The 25,129-nt window shown below is 44.7% G+C and overlaps 1 protein-coding gene across 1 annotated transcript in view; it reads left to right on the forward strand.

Moving 5' to 3' along the window:
* LOC134352536 (FERM domain-containing protein 7-like) overlaps positions 1–25,129 on the forward strand; it is a 226,343-nt gene that overhangs the window by 179,399 nt on the left and 21,815 nt on the right. Inside the window, exons 4-8 of the mRNA XM_063059798.1 lie at positions 3,384–3,498; positions 18,804–18,951; positions 20,142–20,233; positions 21,008–21,019; positions 24,599–24,754. Of these exons, the coding sequence (XP_062915868.1) occupies positions 3,384–3,498; positions 18,804–18,951; positions 20,142–20,233; positions 21,008–21,019; positions 24,599–24,754 (523 nt within the window). The remainder of the gene's footprint in view (positions 1–3,383; positions 3,499–18,803; positions 18,952–20,141; positions 20,234–21,007; positions 21,020–24,598; positions 24,755–25,129) is intronic.

A 25,129-nucleotide genomic window follows, 5' to 3' on the forward strand; every position in this document is an offset into this window, starting at 1 on the left:
CATCACTCTGAATCCTTCACACCAGGGGAAACAAAACCCAGCCCAACCAATCTCTCCCCATGATGAAGGTCCTCCAATCCAAACAGCATTCTGCTGAATCTATTCTGCACGCTCTCCAGTGCAATGACATCCTACCTGCAGAGTGGAGAGTGGAACTGCTTACAATGCTCTATGAATTGGGTAAAATAATGTACACTATTTATTAATAAAAAAGAGAGATGTGGTCCTAACTCACTGAAAGAGTCCCCACTCCTCCAGTGGAACCCATTCAGCACCAGAACACCACCATCCCCAGCTCCACTTCCAAGTCTCACACCAGCCTGCTTTTCACAGCGATTGCCGTTCTTTCCCCACAAAGAAACTAAATCCCTACCAAACACTGTTAAGACTATCTTCAGCATTCCAGTGATTCTCTCCACTATCCTCTCAAGGGGGAACAGGATAGGTAATAAATAGTGTTCTTTCCATTAACCAGAATAAATGGAGAATTAAAATGAAAAGAAAACTAATGTTTATGACTTAGATTCACTGAGAGGTAACTTTATCCTAGGATGATAGGATATGACAGTTGATATGGACCTCTGTGGCCAATTGAACAGCAGAACCTGATACACTGAAATCAGACTCCCCCCTCCCCCCTCTGATCCCAGCTCTCATCCGTGCCAGGTCTTTACCATCCCCTCCGACCTTCAACTGTCGGAGGCAGAACGCTCTGTCCTCAGTAAGGGCCTCACGTTTGTCCCCCTTCGCCCACACCTCAGCGAGCTCCGTGTTCGCCATGATGCGGAACTTTTCTTCCGCCGTCTCCGTCTCCGAGCCTACTTCTTCGGCAAGGACTCTTCCACCCCCACCGATGACCCCTTCTCCCGTCTTCAACCCTCCTCTTCTTCATGGACACCCCGCTCTGGTCTTCTGCCTGCTCTGGATCTCTTTATCACTAACTGCCGACGGGACATCAACCATCTCCACTTCACCGCACCTTGTCCCCATTCCAACCTCACTCCTTCGGAACGCTCTGCTCTCCACTCCCTCCGAACTAATCCTGACCTTATTATTAAACCCGCCGATAAGGGGGGAGCTGTTGTAGTCTGGCGTACTGACCTCTACCTTGCCGAGGCACAGCGACAACTCGCGGATACCTCCTCTTATTTATCCTTCAATCGTGACCCCACTAAGGAGCACCAGGCCATTGTCTCCCACACCATCACCGACTTTATCCGCTCAGGGGATCTCCCATCCACTGCTACCAACCTTATAGTTCCCACACCCCGCACTTCCCGTTTCTACCTCCTACCCAAGACCACAAACCTGCCTACCCTGGACGACCTATTGTCTCAGCTTGCTCCTGCCCCACCGAACTCATTTCTGCATACCTCGACACGGTTTTATCACCCCTTGTTCAATCCCTTCCGACCTATGTTCGTGACACTTCTCACGCTCTTAAAGTTTTCGATGATTTTAAGTTCCCTGGCCCCCACTGCTTTATTTTCACCATGGATGTCCAGTCCTTATATACTTCCATCCCCCATCAGGATGGTCTCAAAACTCTACGCTTCTTTTTGGATTCCAGACCTAATCAGTTCCCCTCTACCACCACTCTGCTCCATCTAGCAGAATTAGTCCTTACTCTTAATAATTTCTCCTTTGGCTCCTCCCACTTCCTCCAAACTAAAGGTGTAGCTATGGGCACCCGTATGGGTCCTAGCTATGCCTGCCTTTTTGTTGGGTTTGTGGAACAATCTATGTTCCGTGCCTATTCTGGTATCTGTCCCCCACTTTTCCTTCGCTACATTAACGACTGCATTGGCGCTGCTTCCTGCACGCATGCAGAACTCGTTGACTTTATTAACTTTGCCTCCAACTTTCACCCTGCCCTCAAGTTTACCTGGTCCATTTCCGACACCTCCCTCCCCTTTCTAGATCTTTCTGTCGCTGTCTCTGGAGACAGCTTATCCACTGATGTCTACTATAAGCCTACTGACTCTCACAACTATCTGGACTATTCCTCCTCTCACCCTGTCTCTTGCAAAAACGCCATCCCCTTCTCGCAATTCCTCCGTCTCTGCCGCATCTGCTCTCAGGATAAGGCAGGATAAGGCTTTTCATTCTAGGATGAGGGAGATGTCCTCCTTTTTTAAAGAAAGGGGCTTCCCTTCCTCCACTATCAACTCTGCTCTTAAACGCATCTCCCCCATTTCACGTACATCTGCTCTCACTCCATCCTCCCGCCACCCCACTAGGAATAGGGTTCCCCTAGTCCTCACCTACCACCCCACCAGCCTCCGGGTCCAACATATTATTCTCTGTAACTTCTGCCACCTCCAACGGGATCCCACCACTAAGTACATCTTTCCCTCCCCCACTCTCTCTGCATTCCGCAGGGATCGCTCCCTACGCAACTCCCTTGTCCATTCGTCCCCCCCATCCCTCCCCACTGATCTCCCTCCTGGCACTTATCCGTGTAAGCGGAACAAGTGCTACACATGCCCTTACACTTCCTCCCTTACCACCATTCAGGGCCCCAAACAGTCCTTCCAGGTGAGACAACACTTCACCTGTGAGTCGACTGGGGTGATATACTGCGTCTGGTGCTCCCGATGTGGCCTTTTATATATTGGTGAGACCCGACGCAGACTGGGAAACCGCTTTGCTGAACATCTACGCTCTGTCCGCCAGAGAAAGCAGGATCTCCCAGTGGCCACACATTTTAATTCCACATCCCATTCCCATTCTGACATGTCTATCCACAGCCTCCTCTACTATAAAGATGAAGCCACACTCAGTTTGGAGGAACAACACCTTCTATTCCTTCTGGGTAGCCTCCAACCTGATGGCATGAGCATCGACTTCTCTAACTTCCGCTAAGGCCCCACCTCCCCCTCGTACCCCATCTGTAAACTTATTTTTATGCACACATTCTTTCTCTCACTCTCCTTTTTCTCCCTCTGTCCCTCTGAATATACCTCTTGCCCATCCTCTGGGTCCCCCCCCCCTTGTCTTTCTTCCCGGACCTCCTGTCCCATGATCCTCTCGTATCCCCTTTTGCCTATCACCTGTCCAGCTCTTGGCTCTATCCCTCCCCCTCCTGTCTTCTCCTATCATTTTGGATCTCTCCTTCCCCCTCCAACTTTCAAATCTCTTACTCACTCTTCCTTCAGTTAGTCCTGACGAAGGGTCTCAGCCCGAAACGTCGACTGCACCTCTTCCTACAGATGCTGCCTGGCCTGCTGCGTTCATCAGCATCTTTTATGTGTGTTGTCAGAATTATTCTGTATTTCACTCAATTTTTTTTTTGAAAGAACAAACTTCGTTTAACTTGTTGATCTAATCATATTTATTTCATTTGTTTTGTTGTTTTTATTGTAATTCCTTGTCTCTCCAAGCTGAGATTGGTAACTTTGATGAAGAATTGGACCTAGCACATTTGCGATCCAAGATATACCTTCCAACCCAGGAACTACTGATTCATAAGATCATGAAGTTTCACCGGAAACTTGTGTAAGTATAAAAGAAGTCGTCAGCAAGACGGAAGAAGATCTCACCATTGGTCGATTTCCTTTAGTTTGGTTGACAGTGTGCTTGTTTTTGAGAGGTTGAGTCCAATGCTGGAGATACTGCCGGTGAGTGGGGTTCCGAGGAAGTGCCGGACAGGCTTTGGAACTTCTCCCTGATTCATGTGTAGTACCAGTGGCAATTAAAAATATTAAACAAGCAGTTTAAAATATGCACAAGAGTTCTTGCTGAAATCCTGGCCAATACAAGCCCCTCAGTAACATTCCCAGAGCGTTAGACCAAAAGCTGCTCCTCATTGCTTGTGGGATAGTGGTATGTGGAAACTTTAAGGTTACTTCACAGTGTGGGGAATGTCCAGAATTCTTCTGATTTGTCCGAGTACATGGCAGACACCGACTTAATCCTTATGTGGCTGACAGTAATATTTGGTTCACCCACACGGATGATCAACAACATGCAAAGAGTCCATTCAGTTGTCAAGGCCGTGCGTATTTCACTATGTGTGGGTGCCATGGTAGCACAGCAGTTAAGGTGATGCTGTTACTGCTTTGGATGTTCTGGAGTTTGGAGCCATTTTTTGTGTCCTCCTATGTCCCCCACATGGAAGGCATGGGTTTCCGCTGGGTGTTCAGGTTTCCTCCCGCAGTCCAAAGACGTACCGAGTAGGTCAATTGGTCATTGCAAATTCTCCTGTGATCAGGTTAGGGTTCATTGGGTTTGGCGGGATTTGAAGGGCCAGAAGGACCTGCATTGATAAATAAATAGATAGATAGATAGATAAAATAAAAATCCAGCTAGCCTTACCCTCCTGAGCCCTGCAAACTCTTTCCTTTCTGTTATCTACCAGCTTTGTTTGGAATATTCTAATGGAATCTTTTTTGATTACTCTCTTTCCAATACTTTCCAGAAACTTGTCACTTTGTGCAAAACTGCTAACCTCATTTCTGAGAACTGCCAGCTGCCACACCTGATGGTTGGTTTCTCAGAGTCTAAAGGAAGAGCAGAGTTATAAAGATTGGCCACTTACTTTGATGTGGAATTCATTTGAGAGTGGTGCAGTAGGTAGGACTGGTGCTTCACAGCTTCAGTGTCCCAAGTTCAATACTGACCTTGTGCCAAGCCTGCTCCCTCTGACACCTCCCAGTCTGCACATGCAGGCACCTCTCAGTCTCCAGCCAGCTAATAGGATTCATCTCCCCTAGTCTATTTAACCCCAGTTCTGATCCACCGTCCTTGTTCACTCATCAAATCAGCCGGCCTCAACTAGTTGCTCCTAACTTTCACTCTCTCTGCCTAAAGTTTACCTTGAGCTTAATGTGTTTAGTTTCTGTTTTCTCTTGCTTTGTGGCCCTTGTGCTTGTCATTTTGTGGCCTATTATTGAAGTCATCACTCACCACCAAATACAGAGGCACTGGGCCTAGTCCAGGCTGCCCCATGGTTCAGATCTAAGGACCCCTTTTGGTTCGGAATCTTGTTGCTTTCTTCTATTGTTTTCATGATTTGTGTTTTTTTTCCCCTTTCTCTGTGGATTGAGTGCTGGTCTTCATTTTATTTTTATAGTTGGATTCTTTTGGCTTCCTTGCTTTGTGGCTGCCTGTAAGCAAATGAATCTCAAGGGTTGCATAATCTATACATTCTTTGATAATAAATGTACTTTGAAACTTTGAAACTAGATTGTCTCTGCTGCTCTGCTTTTAGGACAACCCTCCTCTACATTTCCTGACATCTCTGTTGCTGTCAGAGTGTAGTTTGCTCATTTTCCCTGTGACTGTGTGCTCCAGTTTCTTCTCACATCCCAAAGAGGTGGTAGATTAATTGTCCGTTGCAAACTGTCCCTAGTGTGTAGATGAGTGGGAGAATCTAGAGGCAGTTGATGGGAATGTGGGAAGAATACATTAGGATTAGTGTGAATGGATGGGATAATGGTTGGCATGGACTTTGTGGGCCAAGGATCCTATTTTTGCACTGTATTTCTTAATGTACCATTTAAGGGTTGACCATCTTCCCCACTGAATGCAATGGAGACCGGATTTAGATTTTTATTTGAGCTTATTTAAGTGTTTTAGGTTTCTTAAACTTCTTAATTTTGTTTATATATTGCTAACATTTTAAAACTGTTGTAACAGAGCAATTTTAACAATAAGGCAAACTTATAAATGCTGGAAAATTCATAGTTCTTAAGAGTTTTGAAAGCCAGCTAAGCTGAAGGCATAGCTTAGCTGCCTGTCAAAGATTTATGGGCAAGACATGTTCTGCTCCTTCCATGTAATGCTATTCCCTCTTGGCTGCATATCCCCATTAAGGGAATTCTGTGTGAGAGTATAAGGTTTTTTGTAGGTTAGGAGGTGGCTTCTTCAATATACTTGTGGTGAATTTGAGCTTGAAATATAAGACCATAAGACCATAAGACAAAGGAGCAGAAGTAGGCCATTCGGCCCATCAAGTCTGCTCCGCCATTTTATCATGAGCTGATCCATTTTCTCCTATTTAGTCTCACTCTCCCGCCTTCTCACCATAACCTTTGATGCCCTGGCTACTCAGATACCTATCAATCTCTGCCTTAAATACACCCAATGACTTGGCCTCCACTGCTGCCCGTGGCAACAAATTCCATAGATTCACCACCCTCTGACTAAAAAATTTTCTTCGCATTTCTGTCCTGAATGGGCGCCCTTCAATCCTTAAGTCATGCCCTCTCGTACTAGACTCCCCCATCATGGGAAACAACTTTGCCACATCCACTCTGTCCATGCCTTTTAACATTCGAAATGTTTCTATGAGGTCTCCCCTCATTCTTCTAAACTCCAAGGATACAGTCCAAGAGCGGACAAACGTTCCTCATATGTCAACCCTCTCATTCCCGGAATCATTCTAGTGAATCTTTCTCTGTACCCTCTCCAACGTCAGCACATCCTTTCTTAAATAAGGAGACCAAAACTGCACACAGTACTCCAAGTGAGGTCTCACCAGCGCCTTATAGAGCCTCAACATTACATCCCTGCTCCTATACTCTATTCCTCTAGAAATGAATGCCAACATTGCACTTGCCTTCTTCACTACTGACTCAACCTGGAGGTTAACTTTAAGGGCATCCTGTACCAGGACCCCCAAGTCCCGTTGCATCTCAGAACTTTGAATTCTTTCTCCATTTAAATAATAGGCTGCCCGTTTATTTTTTCTGCCAAAGTGCATAACCATACCCTTTCCAACATTGTACTTCATTTGCCACTTCTCTGCCCATTAATCCAATCTATTCAAGTCTTTCTGCAGACTCTCCATTTCCTCAGCACTACCGGCCCCTCCACCTATCTTCGTATCGTCAGCAAACTTAGCCACAAAGCCATCTATTCCATAATCCAAATCGTTGATGTACAATGTAAAAAGAAGCAGGCCCAACACTGATCCCTGTGGAAAACCACTGGTAACCGGCAGCCAACCAGAATAGGATCCCTTTATTCCCACTCTCTGTTTCCTGTCAATCAGCCAATGCTCTATCCACGTATGTAACTTTCCCGTAATTCCATGGGCTCTTATCTTGTTAAGTAGCCTCATGTGTGGCACCTTGTCAAAGGCCTTCTGAAAATCCAAATATACAACATCCACTACATCTCCCTTGTCTAGCCTACTGGTAATTTCCTCAAAATATTGTAATAGGTTTGTCAGGCAAGATTTTCCTTTAAGGAATCCATGCTGAGTTCTGCCTATCTTGTCATATGCCTCCAGGTACTCTGTAACCTCATCTTGACAATCGACTCCAACAACTTCCCAACCACGGATGTCAAGCTAACAGGTCTATAATTTCCTTTTTGCTTCCTTGCCCCCTTCTTCAATAGCGAAGTGACATTTGCAATCTTCCAGTCTTCCAGAACCATGCCAGAATCTATCGACTTTTGAAAGATCATCGCTCATGCCTCCGCAATCTCCACAGCTATTTCCTTCAGAACACAAGGGTGCATTCCATCTGGTCCAGGAGATTTATCTACCTTTAGACTATTCAGCTTCCTGAGTACTTTCTCTGTCGTAATTGTGACTGCGCACTCTTCTCTTTCCTGCCACTCTTGAGTGTCCGGTGTACTGCTGATGTATTCCTCAGTGAAGACTGATGCAAAATACTCGTACAGTTCCTCTGCCAACTCCTTATCTCCCATTACAATTTCTCCAGCATCATTTTCTATCGGTCCTATATCTACTCTCATCTGTCTTTTACTCTTTATGTACTTGAAAAAGGTTTTAGTATCCTCTTTGATATTATTTGCTAGCTTCCTTTCATAGTTAATCTTTTCCCTCTTAATGACCTTCTTGGTTTCCTTTTGTAAGGTTTTAAAAACTTCCCAATCCTCTGTCCTCCCACTAATTTTTGCTTCCTTGTATGCCCTCTCCTTTGCTTTAACTTTGGCTTTGACTTCTCTTGTCAACCACGGTTGCATCCTTTTTCCATTCGAAAATTTCTTCTTTTTTGGAATATACCTGTCTTGCACATTCCTCATTTCTCGCATGAACTCCAGCCACTGCTGCTCTGCTGTCTTTCCCACCTGTTTGGAGGCCTATAAATAACTGCCATCAGGGTTCTTTTACCCCTGCTATTTCTTAGCTCAACCCATAAAGATTCTGCACCTTCCGATCCTATATCACCTCTTTCTAATGATTTAATATCATTTCTTACCAATAAAGCCATGCCTCCCCCTCTGCCTACCTTCCTATCCTTCCGATACACCGTGTATCCTTGGACGTTCAGTTCCCAGAGACATGCATCCTTTAGCCAGGTCTCAGTGATGGCCACAATATCATATCTGCCAATCTGTAGCTGTACAACAAGATCATCCACCTTATTCCTTATGCTGCGTGCATTTAAGTACAACACCTTAAGACCAGTATTTGATACTTTTTGCTTTGATTTCACTGCAACTTTATTGCACTGCAACTCATCCCGATGGCTACAAATTTGCCCCATCACCTGCCTGTCTTTCCTGACATCTTTACTGCTCACTATCTTAGATTTATTTCTGTTTTCCCCTTCCTCCACTCTATCATTCCGGTTTCCATCCCCCTGTCAAATTAATTTAAACCCTCCCTTAACAGCTCGATTAAATTTTCCCGCCAGGATATTGGACCCCTTCGGGTTCAGGTGTAACCTGTCCTTTTTGAACAGGTCATACTTCCCCCAGAAGAGATCCCAATTATCCAAGAATCTGAAGCCCTGCCCCCTACACCAGTCTCTCAGCCATGCATTCATCTGCCTGATCTGACGACTCTTGCCCTCGCTAGCACGTGGCACAGGTAGCAATCCCGAGATTACTACCCTGGAGGTCCTGCTTCTCAGCTTCCTTCCTAACTCCTGGAAATCTCTCTTCAGGACCTCCTCCTTTGTCCTATCTATGTCATTGGTACCAACATGTACCAAGACAACTGGCTGCTCACCCTCCCCCTTTAGAATATGCAGGACCCGATCCGAGACATCCCGTACCCTGGCACCTGGGAGGCAACACACCTTGTGGGTATCTCTGTCAGGTTCACAGAATCTCCTGTCCATTCCCCTGACTATGGAATCCCCTACGACTACCGCATTTCTCTTCTCCCTCCTTCTCTCCTGCACCACAGCACCAGGCTCAGTGCCAGAGACCCGGTCACCGTGGGCGTCCCCCGTCAGGTCACCCCCCACATCAGCATCCAGAACAAGATATTTGTTGCTGAGGGGGACAGCCACAGGTGTGCTCTCCACTATCCGGGCATTTCCCTTCCCTCTCTTGACAGTGACCCAGTTTTCTGACTCCTGTAGCCTAGGGATGACTACCTCCCTGTAGCTCCTGTCTATCACCTCTTCACTTTCCCTGATAAGCAGTAGGTCATCGAGCTGCAGCTGCAGATCCCTAACACGGTCTCTGAGGAGCTGCATCTCAGAGCACCTGGCGCAGGTGTGGCCATCAGGGAGGCTGGAGGTCTCCCAGGATTCCCACATCTGACACCCTGAACAAAGCACTAACCCTGCAGGTATGCTACCTAATTCTACAGGAATGAAACAGGAAAGATAAGTCTACTCACCCACTTACCTCGCCAAACAGACGAACTTTTTAAACCGTTAGCTCATACCGTTAGCTGTGAGAGCCCTGCTGTTCTTGTCTGTCCGGGCCACTGTCCACTAATATTCACCTATTGTTAGAAAGTAACCACAAACTTGGAACAAAAAAACTCATTATATTTCGTTAAGGTCAGCTTTGGCATCTGCTTTATCGAGAATTGATTCTGTGAGCTTTAAAGTTAGATGTGGAGAGGCGACTACCAAAGACTCCAGCCAATGTCACTCATTGATTAGATGGCCTTCTCAGTCTCTGGTAACTAAAATCATTGTTAACATCAGAATCCAAGATATATTCATAGATACATATTTTTACAGCATGGAAACAGAACACCCAACTTGCCTACATCTAGTCCATATCTCTCTAAATCTTTCCTATCCATATACCTGTCCAAACTTTTTAAACTTTGCAATTTTACAACCTCTACCACTTCCATTGATAGCTCATTCCACATACCCTCTAACCTCTGTGTAAAAAATTTGTCCCCTTGAAATCTTTTCTCTGTCAACTTAAATTAGTTTTAGACACCCCAACCCTGGCGGGGAGGGGGGCAAGGTAAGACTGTGTCTGTCTACCCTATCTATGCCCCCTGACAATTTCCTAAACCTCTGCACTCCAGAGAAAGCACTTCCTTCAGTTAGTCCTAACGAAGGGTCTCGGCCTGAAATGGCAACTGCACCTCTTCCTAGAGATGCTGCCTGGCCTGCTGCGCTCACCAGCAACTTTTATGTGTGTTGCTTGAATTTCCAGCATCTGCAGAATTGCTGTTGTCCCAGCCTTTCTAGTCTCTTCTCTTAACTGAAGCTTCCAGTCCCAGCAATATCGCAAGTCCCTTTGCACCTCCAATTTAAAAATTTTTTTTCCCAGTTTAGAAATTAATCTGCATTTTTATTCCTTCTACCAAAGTGCATGACCATGCACTTCCCAACACTGTATTCCATCTGCCAGTTCTTGCCCATTCTCCTAAGCACTTCTGCAGGCTCCCTGCTTCCTCAACACCATCTGCAACTTCTATTCTGGGTTGTGCCTTTTGGTGCTATTCTCCTCCACTATAGGAAACATGCTCTCCAACTCCACTCTATCTAGGTCTTCCAATATTCAGCAGTTTTAATGAGATCCACCCCCATTCTTCTAAATTCCAGCAAGTGCAGGCCTAAGCCATCAAACACTCCTCATTTGATAAGCCTTTTATTCCTGGAATCATTTTCATGAACCTCCTTTGAACCGTCTCTAATATCAGCACATCCTTTCTTAGGTAATTGGCTCAAAATGGCTCACAATACTCCAAGTGTGGCCTCACCAGTGCCTTATAAAGCCTTAGAATTACTTCCTTGTTTTATATTCTAGTCCTCTCAAAATGAATGCTAACATTGCATTTTACTTCTGTACCACAAAATCAAACTGCAAGTTACCCTTTAGGGAATCATGCACCACCTGCCCTTCCAATTACCTTCATATTATCCACTAACTTGGTCACAAAAGCATCAATTTCATCATCCAAGTCATTGACATAGAACGTAAAAAGAAGTGGTTTCAACATTGACACCTGCGGAACGCCATTGGTCACCGTCAGCCAATCAGAAAATGCTCCCTTTATTCCCACCCTTTGCCTCCTGCCAATCAACCAATGCTAGTAGACGTCCTGCTGTACCATGAGCTCTTACTTTGCTAAGCAGCTTCATGAGTGGCATCTTGTGAAGGACCTTCTGAAAATACAAGTACACAACATTCAATGATTCTGCTTAGTCTATCCCGCTTGTTAATTCCTCAAGTAATTCCAACAGATTTGCCAGTCAAGATTTTTCCTTGAGGAAACCATGCTGACTATAGTTATTTTATCATGTGCCTCCAAGCACCCCAAAACCACATCCTTAACAATTGACTCCAATATATTCCCAATCACTGAGGTCAGGCTAACCAGCCTATAATTTCCTTTCTTCTTCCTCCCTCCCTTCTTGAAGAGTGGAGTAACATCTGCAATTTTTCAGTCCTCTGTAGCCATGCCAGAATCTAGTGTTTTTGAATCCACAATCTCTTCAGCTCCATTTTCAGAACCCTGGGGTGTAGTCCATCGGGTCCAGGTGACTTATTTACCTTCAGATCTTTCAGTTTCCCAAGCACCTTCTCCTTAGTAATAGCAACTGCACTTACTCTGCTCCCTGACACTCTGGAGCTTCAGCTATACTGTTAGAGTGTTCAACAGTAAAAACTGATGCAAAATAAATATTCAACTTCCCTTGTCAGCCACGGCTGTGTCCTCTAGTCACTGGCAGTCAACCAGAAAAGGATCCTTTTATTCGCACTCACTGCCTCCTGCCAATCAGCCAATGCTCTAACCATGCCAGTAACTTTCCTGTAGTACCATGGGCACTGATCTTGGTAAGCAGCCTCATGTGTGGCACGTTGATACATCCCAAGGAGGAAGAGGTATTCCAATGGCAGGATGACACAACCGAGGCTGACAAGGGAAGTTAAAGCCAACATAAAAGCCAAAGACAGGGCATGTAATTGAGCAAAATTTAATGGGGATTTAAAGGACTGGGAAGGCAACTAAAAAGTCATTAGGAGGGAAAGAATGAAATATGAAAGTAGGATAGCCAATAATATCAAAGAGGATGCCAATTTTTTCCAGATCTATAAAAAAGTAGGGAGGCGAGGGTAGATATCAGACCACCTAAAAATGACACAGGACAGTGGTATTGGGGAATAAGGAAATGGTGGAGAAGTTGAATAGTTATTTTACACAATACCCAATCAAGAATAGCTGATCCCCTAGTGGGCTCAACCAGAGGATCCCTATAAAAAACCATCTCATAGGCATTCTGCAAATTCTCTTCCTTGGGATCCAAAATCAGCATAAACCTGAATTTCCTAATCTATCTGCATATTTAAATCTTCCATGACTATCATAACTTTGCCCCTTTGACATCTAATTTCTACTTTCCATTGTAATTTGAAGCCTACATCCTGGCTATTGTTTAGAGGCCTGTATATAACTCCCATCAGGGTCCTTTTATGTTTGTAGATCCTTAACTCTACCCACAATGATTCTACATCTTCCAGTCCTTTGTTACCTCTTCCTAAGGATTTGATCTCATTTATTACCGACAGAACCACCCCATCCTCTCTGCCTATCTACCTGTCCTTTCAATGCAATGTGTATACTTAGATGGTAAGCACCCAACTGTAATCCTCTTTCAGCCACGACTCAGAGATGCCCACAATATCATTCCTGCCAATCTCTCATTGCACTACAAGATCATCTATCTTATTGTGTGCATTCAGCTACAACACCCTCAGTCCTGTTTTCTTCATCATTTTTGATTTTGGTCCCCTGTTATACTGCAGCTCATCCCACTGACTGCAATTTTGCCCTATCATCTGCCTGTCCTTCCTGACAGTCTCACTACACACTGCCTCTGCTTGTACACCAACTGCCCTATAGTCAGACTTATCACACAGTTTCCCATTCTCCTGCCAAATTAGATTAAACCCTCCCCAACAGTTCTAGTAAATCTGGGCATAAGGATATTGATCCCCCTCGGGTTCAGTTGTAACCCTTTCCTTTTGCACAGGTCATACCTTCCCCAGGAGAGATCTTAAGGATCCATAAATCTTAATCCCTGGCCCTGCACCAGTTCCTCAGCTACGCATTCATCTGCCACATCATCGTATTCTTACCCTCAATGGGACATGGCACAGACAGCAATCCAGAGATTACTACACTGGAGGACCTGAGATATAGAATGCATCTCAACTAAATGCACAGTATATTATATAATACAACTATGACCTATAAAGACATCCACAGCATAGTAAATTTTAAATTTTCCAATTCAGGTCCAAAGATTTAATCGCAGTGGAGGATTTCTTACTCTTGTGGGTTAGTTTCCAGTGCTATCATGTTTGCAGTTGTGTGCTGGGGCAGCAGGCTGAGGGTCGCAGACACCAACAGGATCAACAAACTCATTCGTAAGGCCAGTGATGTTGTGGGGATGGAACTGGACTCTCTGACGGTGGTGTCTGAAAAGAGGATGCTGTCTAAGTTGCATGCCATCTTGGTCAATGTCTCCCATCCACTACATAATGTACTGGTTGGGCACAGGAGTACATTCAGCCAGTGACTCATTCCACTGAGATGCAACACAGAGCGTCATAGGAAGTCATTCCTGCCTGTGGCCATCAAACTTTACAACTCCTCCCTTGGAGGGTCAGACACCCTGAGCCAATAGGCTGGTCCTGGACTTATTTCCTGGCATAATTTACATTTTACTATTTAACTATTTATGGTTTTATTACTATTTATTATTTATGGTACAACTGTAACGAAAACCAATTTCCCCCAGGATCAATAAAGTATGACTATGACTATGACTGTGACATCTTTCCTGACAAGAGTAGGGGAGTCACTTCTCTTGGCAGGTGAGACCTGTGACTACTAAACAATCTCAGGCTCTGGGGCTTCCTCTGTGGTAGTTGTAGGAGTTGTCCCTGGGACCAGGAAGTGGTTCTGACAGCTTTGGGCACCTTTCACCTCCTTTCTTTTCCAAAATGCTCTTGGCAACTGCTGGACATGTTGGCATCCCAAATAGTGCTTGGCAAGCTGCTCGATCTGCTGATCTATCAGACCACCAGACAAAGCTTCAAGACAATGCTTTCATTTTGGCCGTGCCTAGGTGACTGGCTTGTAGCTCCTCCAATACTTTAGCTCTTATCTTAGATGGTACAACTCTCAATCCCCACGTAAGGCACCTCCGTCAAGGTCAAGTTCATGCTGGCACTGGTAAAAACAGGGGAGCTGGACCTTCTGTGCACACTCCATCCTTTTTATATTGCCATATAGACCTGAGACACTCTAGGGTCTTTTTTGGTTTCCCCTTGGATCACCTCTTCCATAATAGGCAGACTTTCAAGTTGTGTTAGGGAGAATACATCAAGAGGAATGTCATCCGTTGTAAATTTTTCAGGTATTTTATTTTCCAAAAGTAAATGGGACAATCTGTCAGCATTTCCATGATTAGTTGGCCTGTTGAATTCCATCTTGTAATTGTGTCCTCCAAGAAACAAAGCCCATCTCTACAAATGGGTTGTTGCTGTTAGTGGAACACCCATCTGTGGATTGAAAATGGACTCTGATGGTTCTTGATCAGTAAACTCCCTCCCATACAAGTACTGGTTGAAACATGTTACACCTAAAACAGATTCAAGGCCTCTCTGTCAACTTATGTATAAAATTTTTCTCTGCAGTGGTAAGGGAACGTGATGCAAAGTCTTTGGGGCGTACACTTCCATCATTCAAAAACATGACATGACTGCACCTGTACCACAAGGTGAGGCATCAGAGCCAAGCACTGGATGGTGTGAATCACAATGTGTGAGCACAGTGCCTGACGTCACCATTTCCTTTACCCTTTGGAAAGCCATCTCAGACTGCTTGAATTTTCTCAGCACACTTGAGTAATTCTTCTGGGTCGATGCTGTGACCACAATAAATGATGCATGGTTTAAAGAATTCACACTTGTTGGTCATGCTCTGAGTTCATAATCTTCTAATCTTTTTAACACTGACTTAAGATTTTGCAGATGTTCCTTGTCACCCTTACCAGTAACAATGATGTCATCCAGGTGTCTAAAACAGCGTTGCAGCACCTGGTCCATACCTTTCTGCTAGAGTGAAGGTGTACTCCAAAAATAAGCCTATAATAACGAGAAAGCCCTTTGTGAGTGTTTATGGTGAGAAACACTTGGGACTCTTCTTCCATCTCCATCTGTGGGTATGCCTTAGCTGAAGTGTTTCCCTCCAAAAAAGTTTGCAAAAATGTTCTCTATCCTGAGCAGAGGGTATTGACCTACTATGTTGCTTCTCCATGGATTGTCACCTTGTCGTGGTGGAGAAGCTTGTGTGGTCCTGAGATCCTGAGAGAAATGCCGTCTGGAGATATGCTCCTGGTAGGGTCACCCATGGCAGTAAGGTCGAGGGTGAGGTCTCTGACAAAGAACAATCCAACCAAGACTGCAACGGTGGAACAGGCAGACATAGTTATTTCGAACTCAACGGCTGTGAAGGCGGAAGAAGGCTGCAACAAATCCATCAGCTCCAACCGTCGTGGTTTCCATGCCATTGGAATCAGCTGGCTGATTTGTGAAGTATCGTGTGCTTCTTGGAGTGCAACATCAAGTACACGGTAAACAAATACATGCACAGGCATCTTCACTCTGTGGGCTACTTCTTCAGAATGAAGACCATCATCCTTGACCTCGAGGGATAACCACGATGACGACAAGAGTACTGTGTTGATGGTAATCGCACTGATCCTGACAGACCCATTCTTCTTAGCTACTGGGACCACTGACATCGCCTATGGTCTCCACTCAACTTTGGAAAGAATTCCATTAGCCACTGTGCAATCTAGCTTAATGGCTACTTTACCATGGGCGGTATAAGGAACCAGACAGCCTTTATAAAACTTTGGTGTGGCATTTTCATTTAACAGCATTTTCCCCTTGATGTGTTTGAATTTTTCCAATGCCATTCCTAAACACTGCTGTGGCATCATCCATTATCTTTCTTAATTTGCTTTCAATTGACTTTATTGCAGGAGATGTGGCACGTAAATGGTGGCTGGATCTCCAATTAAGTTGTTATTGTCTCAGCCACTCACGTCTCCACAATGCTGACCCTGTTGTTTTTACCACATACAAGTCCAATGTGGCTTGTTGGTTGTTGTATTTCACTGCCATTCCCACAGGAGTCTTTTCTCCACTGTAAGATCTTAGTTGGATATCTATAGGCTTCAGTTCAGTGTTGTTGAAATGCTATTCAACCTTATTTTGTGGAATGACTGAAGTAGCTGATCCATTGTCCAGCTCCATTTTAATCACTTTACTGTTCACTTCTGGTATAAGCAATATTGCTTGTCTATTGTTAGTTTTCACATTGTAAATCTCAGGGCTGTTCTCATCATTATCAGATTTTTCATCAATGGCATGCAAATTAGTGGTCTTTCTGAAACTATAAATTGACTTTTATCTTTTTCTCTTCCCTGTGCAGTCCATTTATTTGTAACTACCTGACATGCACTTTGTATGTGTCCTACTTTGTTGTACTTTCTGCAAGTTTCACCTTTAAGCCTGCATTAATGGTGTCTGTGAGCCCCTGCCACAATGGTAATACAGTTTGTTCAGCCAGGCATTGCAATTTTGTTCACGTTCACTTTCATTGCTAACGGCATCTCAAGTGTGTCTCTAGCTGCTGTTTCCATTGATACAGTGATTTCAACTGCTCTTTAAAATATGAGTTGTGCTTCAGTTAGGAGCTGTTTTTGAATGTTTTCTTGTGAGATTCTATATACTAAGTGTTCTCTCAGTGTATCATTAAGCTGAATTGACAATGCTCAGACAATTTCTTCAGTTTAGCCACCTAAACTAAAATGGACTCCCCTTCCTTTTGATTCTGCTTGTGGAACCTAAGCATTCTGCATTTAACAATGGTTTTAGTTCTAAATGCTTCTGCACGACATTCACGGTACCAGTAAATCTCACTTCGGCTGATTTGGTTGGAGCTGTTAAACTTCTAAACAAACTGTATTATATGTTTTTCACCTGTTGCACTCAGTTAGACTGGCACTCTCTTATCATTGGCTATTTCATTTGCTTCAAAATATTGCTTAATTCACTCAATATTCAATATCCAGTTGTCACTTGTACAACCAAATGTATCTATTTTTCAATTTAGCCCAAATTTTCTGGTTTTTTTATTTATGATTATTATCACCTGGAACTCACTGTTTATGAACCCCTGAATTTGTCCATTTTCTGCCTTTTGTTAACTCAACTCTTTCTTGATGCACTTTTTCAAAAACCTGGATATCTCGCTGCATTTCGATACATAGGTAATCATCTCAGGTTTGTTTAAAACTTCCTCATCACCACTGTTCTGTTTTGTAATTCCAAAACATAAAACTAATTGAAAACAAAAGCACAGAGCTGGGAATGCATCTCTTAGGTTTGTTTATACTTTCGTGGGACAGACACGTGATGCGATGGCGTAATGTTGTATGTGATTGACATGCTTTTACATATAACGCACAATGCATTATGTAAACAACTTATGCTTATCAAATTAATAATTTACAATATTACTCAAATATTTCTGAAATATCTAATACACAACAAGATCAACAGATTGTATTTCAAGTGCGGCATTACCAACGATTTGTAAAACTGTAATGTGACATCCTAATTCCTGCACTCAGTGCCTTGGCTGCTGAATGCAAGTGTACCAAACGCTTGTCTCCCTGTGTCAGTACTATGTACCGGCACCCTCAGCTCAGTAGTTTAGGTGACCTGCCACCACTTTTTCAGGATATTTAATTATGCAAAGCTTCCTTCATTGGGGAGTATGGGGGAGCGTTGGGGAGATTCTTGACTGGTCAGTGATTTAAGGTTTACAAAGAGAAGGCAGGAGAATGGATTTATTAAAACAAATCAGCCAGGATTGAATGGTAGAGCCTACTTGACGGGTGAAATAGCCTAGTTCTGCTCCACAACTTTTTTGGTCGTGTGGTATTCACACAAATTATTCTTTAAAACTCCTTGCAGTAGATCCAAACCAGTCTAGTGGCTATTGAAATACTGAATACTTAATGGCTGAGCCTTCTAATGCAAACTATGTTTGGTTTAATAATCCAGTGTGACAAATCTGTGCAGTGGAGATTTACCAGGATGCTGCCTGGATCAGGAAGCCTATCTCAAGAGGAAAGGTCGAGTGAGCTAGCACTTTCCTCTTGGAAGCAGAAGAGTGTGAGAAGTAACTCGATAGAAGTGAATAGGATGATAAGAGGCATTGATAGGATGGACAGCCAGCACCTCCTTCCCAGGATGGAAAGGCTAATATTTCAAGAGGTTTGAGGAAGGTATAGGGGGATGTCAGGGCTAGTTTTTTTACCCAGAAAGTGATGGGTGTGTGGAAGGCATTGCCAGGATGGTAGAAGAGGCCGATGCATTAGAGACATTTATATTTAGATAGGCAGATGAAAGAAAAATGGAGAGCCATGTGGGAGGGACGTGTTAGATTGAAAAGCTGGCACAACATCAAGGGCTGAAGGGCCCTTAATGTTTGACATTCTATGTCCTATGTTCTAAGGTATGTGAGTCGCCAAGCTTCTGGAAGATTTTCATAGTGGTCAGTGAGTAATAATTCTGTCTTTGTACAGCGGACTGACTTCAGCTGAATGTGACACCTCTCTGCTGGACACTGCACGGAAGTTGGAGATGTATGGCATCAGGCTGCATCCGGCCAATGATGGGGAAGGAACAGAAATCAACTTGGCCGTCTCTCACATGGGCATCTTGGTCTTTCAGGTTTGTGAGTGTAAGGAAACTGTTGTAAAGTGCTTACGGTGGGTAGATAACCTACCAGCACAGCTTTGCGACATGGGAAGGAAGTGAAACACCCGAGTTGGACGCAGAGTGAACATGCCGACTGTTGGATGTACACTGATGCAGCAGGTGGCGCTGCTGCCTCAGAGTTGTAGAGGCCCCAGTTCAATCCTGACCTCTGGTGCTGCCCGCGTTCCCCCTGTGGCTGGGCGGGTTTTCCCAGCATCCTCTAGTTTCCTCTCGTATCCCAAAGCCTGGCCTTTGTAAATGATGTCTTTGTGTAGGTTAATTACAGAATAATCAAAGTGCGGTTGATCGGCTTGTGTGAGAGCATAAGTTGCAGGGGAACAGGAAAGTTAGAAGTTGGGAATGGGATTGATGAGATGGCTCCAATGGAAACCAGCATGGACTCAATGGGCCAAATAGTCTTCTCTGTGTTGGTGAATAATTAATGAACTGATGTGATGGAGAAGCTCATCAACAGCTGCAGAGAGCATTGCAGAAGATAAGAGTCTTAAAATAGTCTATACAGGACCAAGAGCTGTTGGGAGCAAGATCTACACAGGAATGTAATGAGTTAATACTAACCAAAGATGAGAGACTGCGGATGATACAGGGGCTGGCCCATTGAAATATAAACAAGAAATCCAGGAAGCACTCAGCAGGTCAAGCAGCATCTGTGTAGAGAGATTAACAAGGTTCACCATTCTCTCAGCTGCCATCGGCATGATTTGTATCATGTGAACTCTCCTGGTCTCCACTCTCACATCTGCTTTCCATCCTCCTTCTCTGCAACATAATATCCATTTGCTTTCTCACTCACCTGTTCCAATGTATGGTCGCTGACATGATCCATCATCTTAGCTTTTCTCCCGACACATGCTGCCTATCCTACTGAGTATCCCCAGCCTGTTCTACTCTATATGGTGGAGCAGATGGGATTAGATTGGGTGGCTGAGTTTCACCAGGGTGCAAAGGCCCTCCATCTGAACTGTGGAGGTTCTGCTTCAGACCTCCATCAGTGACCCAGCCTTCAGGATCTAATGCTTTTCTGCTGATCCCTGCTTGTTTCATGACCATATGAATGTTGCCAGAATAGATCATTATATTATATTAATGAAGCCTCCTGTTAAGGTGGCTGGTTCAACATTAAACTTCAACTCTCATTCCAGGGCAAAATTAAGATTAATACGTTCAACTGGGCCAAGATACGCAAGCTGAGTTTTAAGAAGAAATATTTCCTCATCAAGCTCCATTCTAACATGTTTGTAAGTCATTTTTAATGTTCCCCTATGGCTGAGGATTAATGTCAGTGGAATGCAGCTTTGTGGCTTTGACTCGAGAGATTCTGCCAGTTTTGGCAGTTGGACTGTGCAATCAAGTCAATCAAGATTTGAATAGCTCAGCAGAAAGCCGTTGATTAGACAATCAAGATGTGCGTAGCTCAGACTCAGCAGAAAGTAGCTGATTGGGCAATCGAGGTCAAGAGACCAAGCAGTTTGAACAGCTCAAACAAATAAATAGAGGGGTAGCTCAAGCAGAGCGGCCAGTGAGTGAGCGGGCCAGTGAAGGAGTGGAGCTTTGAGGCTTCAACTCATGAGGCTTCAACGAGAAGAGGCGGAGGATGACCTTGTTCCCAGTTAGTCTTTACAATGCCTCCTGAGACGGTGATGTGCCTCTCATGTGAGATGTGGCTGTCTTGGGGATCTCCCCTCTCCCTCAGAGTCACATCTGCCAGAAGTGCATGCGGCTGGGCGATCTGGAAGACCATGTAAGGAATCTGGAGCAGCAGCTGGATGACCTTCGACTTGTCAATGAAGCAGTCATAGATGCGAGCTACAGGGAGGTAGTCACACCTAGGCTGCCAGAAGCAAGTCGTTGGGTGACAGTCAGAGGGGGGAAAGCGAAGGTGAGTAGACAGGTAGTGCAGAGCACCCCTGTAGCCATTCCCCTGAATAATAAGTTTACTGTCCTGGATACTGTTGGCGGGGACAACCGACCAGCTGTGAGCCACGGTGGCAGGGCCTCTGGCACTGAGTCTGACCCTGTGGTGCAGAAGAGTGGGATGGAGAAGAGGAGAGTTGTCATCATTGGGGGCTCTATAGTCAGGGGATCAGACAGGAGATTTTGTGGACGTGAGAAGGACACCCACACGGTTTGTTGCCTCCCGGGTGCCAGAGTCCGTGATGTCTCTGACCGGGTGCACGACATCCTGGTATGAGAGGAAAAGCAACCAGAAGTCGTGATACATGTTGGGACCAACGACATAGGTAGGAAGAGGGATGAGATCCTGAAGTGCGAGTTTTGGGAACTAGGCAGAAGGCTGAAGAACAGGACCTCAAGGGTGGCGTTCTCAGGATTGCTGCCAGTGCTACGTGACAGTGATGGTAAGAATTGGAGGAGATGGCAGTTGAATGCGTGGCTGAGGAGTTGGTGCAGGGGGCAGGGTTTTAGATTTTTGGATCATTGGGATCTTTTCTGGGGAAGGTGGGACCAGTACAGATTGGATGGGTTGCACCTGAACTCGAGGGGGAGCAATATCCTTGCAGGTAGGATTGCTAGCATGGTTTGGGAGAATTTAAACTAATTTGCAAGGGGGATGGGATCCTGAGCGACTGAGCAGTGAAAGAAGTGCTTGGAGTAAAGTCAGATCTAACAAAGAAAGAGGCTTTGAGGAAAGAGAAGCAGAATAAAGGGTGTAAAGGTAGGAGGGTAGAATGGCTAAAGTGCGTGTACTTCAATGCAAGAAACATCAGGAACAAAGGTGATGAACTGAGAGCTTGGATAGATACATAGAATTATGATGTAGTGGCCATTACGTAGACTTGGCTGGCACCAGGGCAGGAATGGATTCTCAATATTCTTGGATTTCAGTGCTTTCAAAGGGATAGAGAGGGCGGAAAAACGGGAGGAGGGGTGGCATTACTGGTCAGGGATACTATTACAGCTACAGAAAGGGTGGGTAATGTAGCAGGATCCTCTTTTGAGTCAATATGGGTGGAAGTCAGGAACAGGAAGGGAGCAGTTACCCTATTGGGGGTATTCCATAGACCCCCTGGTAGCAGCAGAGATACCGAGGAGCAGATTGGGAGGCAGATTTTGGAAAGGTGCAAAAATAACAGGGTTGTTATCATGGGTGACTTTAACTTCCCTAACATTGATTGGCACCTGATTAGTTCCAAGGGTTTGGACGGGGCAGAGTTTATTAAATGTGTCCAGGACGGATTCCTGTCACAGTATGTTGACAGGCCGACTAGGGGGAATGCCATACTAGATCTAGTATTGAGTAACGAACTGGGTCAGGTCACAGATCTCTCAGTGGTTGAGCATCTGGGGGACAGTGACCACCACTCCCTGGCCTTTAGCATTATCATGGAAAAGGATAGAATCAGAGAGGACAGGAAATTTTTTAATTGGGGAAAGGCCAGTTATGAGGCTATAAGGCTAGAACTTGCGAGTGTGAATTGGGATGATGTTTTTGCAGGGAAATGTACTATGGACATGCAGTCGATGTTTAAAGATCTCTTGCGGGATGTTAGAGATAAATTTGTCCCGGTGAGGAAGATAAAGAATGGTAGGGTGAAGGAACCATGGGTGACAAGTGAGGTGGAAAATCTAGTCAGGTGGAAGAAGGCAGCATACATGAGGTTTAGGAAGCAAGGATCAGATGGGTCTATTGAAGAATATAGGGAAGCAAGAAAGGAGCTTAAGAGGGGACTGAGAAGAGCAAGAAGGGGGCATGAGAAGGCCTTGGTGAGTAGGGTAAAGGAAAACCCCAAGGCATTCTTCAATTATGTGAAGAACAAAAGGATGACAGGAGTGAAGGTAGGACTGATTACAGATAAAGGTGGGAAGATGTACCTGGAGGCTGTGGAAGTGAGTGAGGTCCTCAATGAATACTTCCCTTCGGTATTCACCAATGAGAGGGAACTTGATGATGGTGAGGACAATATGAGTGAGGTTGATGTTCTGGAGCATGTTGATATTACAGGAGAAGAGGTGTTGGAGTTGTTAAAATACATTAGGACAGATAAGTCCCCGGGTCCTGACGGAATATTCCCCAGGCTGCTCCACGAGGCGAGGGATGAGATTGCTGAGCATCTGGCTAAGATCTTTATGTCCTCGTTGTCTACGGGAATGGTACCGGAGGATTGGAGGGAGGCAAGTGTTGTCCCCTTGTTCAAAAAAGGTAGTAGGGATAGTCCAGGTAATTATAGACCAGTGAGCCTTACGTCTGTGGTGGGAAAGCTGTTGGAAAAGATTCTTAGAGATAGGATCTATAGGCATTTAGAGAATCATGGTCTGATCAGGGACAGTCAGCATGGCTTTGTGAAGGGCAGATCGTGTCTAACAAGCCTGATAAAGCTCTTTGAGGAGGTGACCAGGCATATAAATGAGGGTAGTGCAGTGGATGTGATCTACATGAATTTTAGTAAGGCATTTGACAAGGTTCCACGTGGTAGGTTTATTCAGAAAGTCAGGAGGCATGGGATCCAGGGAAGTTTGGCCAGGTGGATTCAGAATTGGCCTGCCTGCAGAAGGCAGAGGGTGGTGGTGGAGGGAGTACATTCAGATTGGAGGATTGTGACTAGTGGTGTCCCACAAGGATCTGTTCTGCGACCTCTACTTTTTGTGATTTTTATTAACGACCTGGATGAGGGGGTAGAAGGGTGAGTTGGCAAGTTTGCAGACGACACAAAGGTTGGTGGTGTTGTAGATAGTGTAGAGGATTGTCAAAGATTGCAGAGAGACATTGATAGATGCAGAAATGGGCTGAGAAGTGTCAGATGGAGTTCAACCCAGAGAAGTCTGAGGTGGTACACTTTGGAAGGACAAACTCCAAGGCAGAGTACAAAGTAAATGGCAGGATACTTGGTACTGTGGAGGAGCAGAGAGATCTCAGGGTACGTGTCCACAGATCCCTGAAAGTTGCCTCACAGGTAGATAGGGTAGTTAAGAAAGCTTATGGGGTGTTAGCTTTCATAAGTCGAAGGACAGAGTTTAAGAGTCGTTAGGAAATGATGCAGCTCTATAAAACTCTGGTTAGGCCACACTTGGAGTACTATGTCCAGTTCTGCTCGCCTCACTATAGGAAGAAAGTGGAAGCATTGGAAAGGGTACAGAGGAGATTTACCAGGATGCTCCCTGGTTTAGAGAGTATGGATTATGATGAGCGATTAAGGGAGCTAGGGCTTCACTCTTTGGAAGGAAGGCGGATGAGATGAGACATGATAGAGGTATACAAGATATTAAGAGGAATAGATAGAGTGGATAGCCAGCACCTCTTCCCCAGGGCACCACTGCTCAATACAAGAGGACATGGCTTTAAGGTAAGGGGTGGGAAGTTCAAGGGGGATATTAGAGGAAGGATTTTTACTCAGAATGGTTGGTGCATGGAATGCACTGCCTGAGTCAGTGGTGGAGGCAGATACACTAGTGAAATTTAAGAGACTACTAGACAGGTATATGGAGGAATTTAAGGTGGGGGGTTATACGGGAGGTAGGGTTTGAGGGTCGGCACAACAATGTGGGCCGAAGTGCCTGTACTGTGCTGTACTATTCTGTGTCTATGTCTATATTCACTATCCAATAACACATCCTGTCTTTGAAAATCATAGACTTCTTCCAGTAAGGACTCCTTGGAATTTCTGATGGAAAGCCGTGATACATGCAAACACTTCTGGAAGACTTGCGTTGAGTATCACACATTCTTCAGGCTCCCCGAGGAACCCAGGTCAAAGGCCAGGTCCTTACTGTGCAGCAAAGGTTCCGGCTTTCGGTACAGGTAAGAGGATAGTTCTCCCTCACGCTACGGTTACTCACTATGTGTGTTCGTTTAAACTGCCCTCAGCCATGGGTGAGGTGGTGGAGGACGAGACGATAACTCATGATGTTCCATTGCTCAAGAAAGGCTTGAAGAATGTCAGAAAATTATAGGCCAGTGAGCCTGATTCATAAGTGATGCCACTATTGGAAGGTATTAGAAGTTCAAAGTAAGAAAAGTTCAAAGTAAATTTATTATTAAAGTATGTATATGTCACAATATATGACCCTGAGATTCATTTTCTTGCAGGGATTCACAGTAGAACAAAGAAATACAATAGAATCAATGAAAAACTACACACAATCAAAAACTGACAAACAATCAATGTGAAAGAGA

The sequence above is a fragment of the Mobula hypostoma genome, chromosome 10 (genome assembly GCF_963921235.1).
Source record: "Mobula hypostoma chromosome 10, sMobHyp1.1, whole genome shotgun sequence".
In the NCBI taxonomy this organism is placed as follows: Eukaryota; Metazoa; Chordata; class Chondrichthyes; order Myliobatiformes; family Myliobatidae; genus Mobula; species Mobula hypostoma.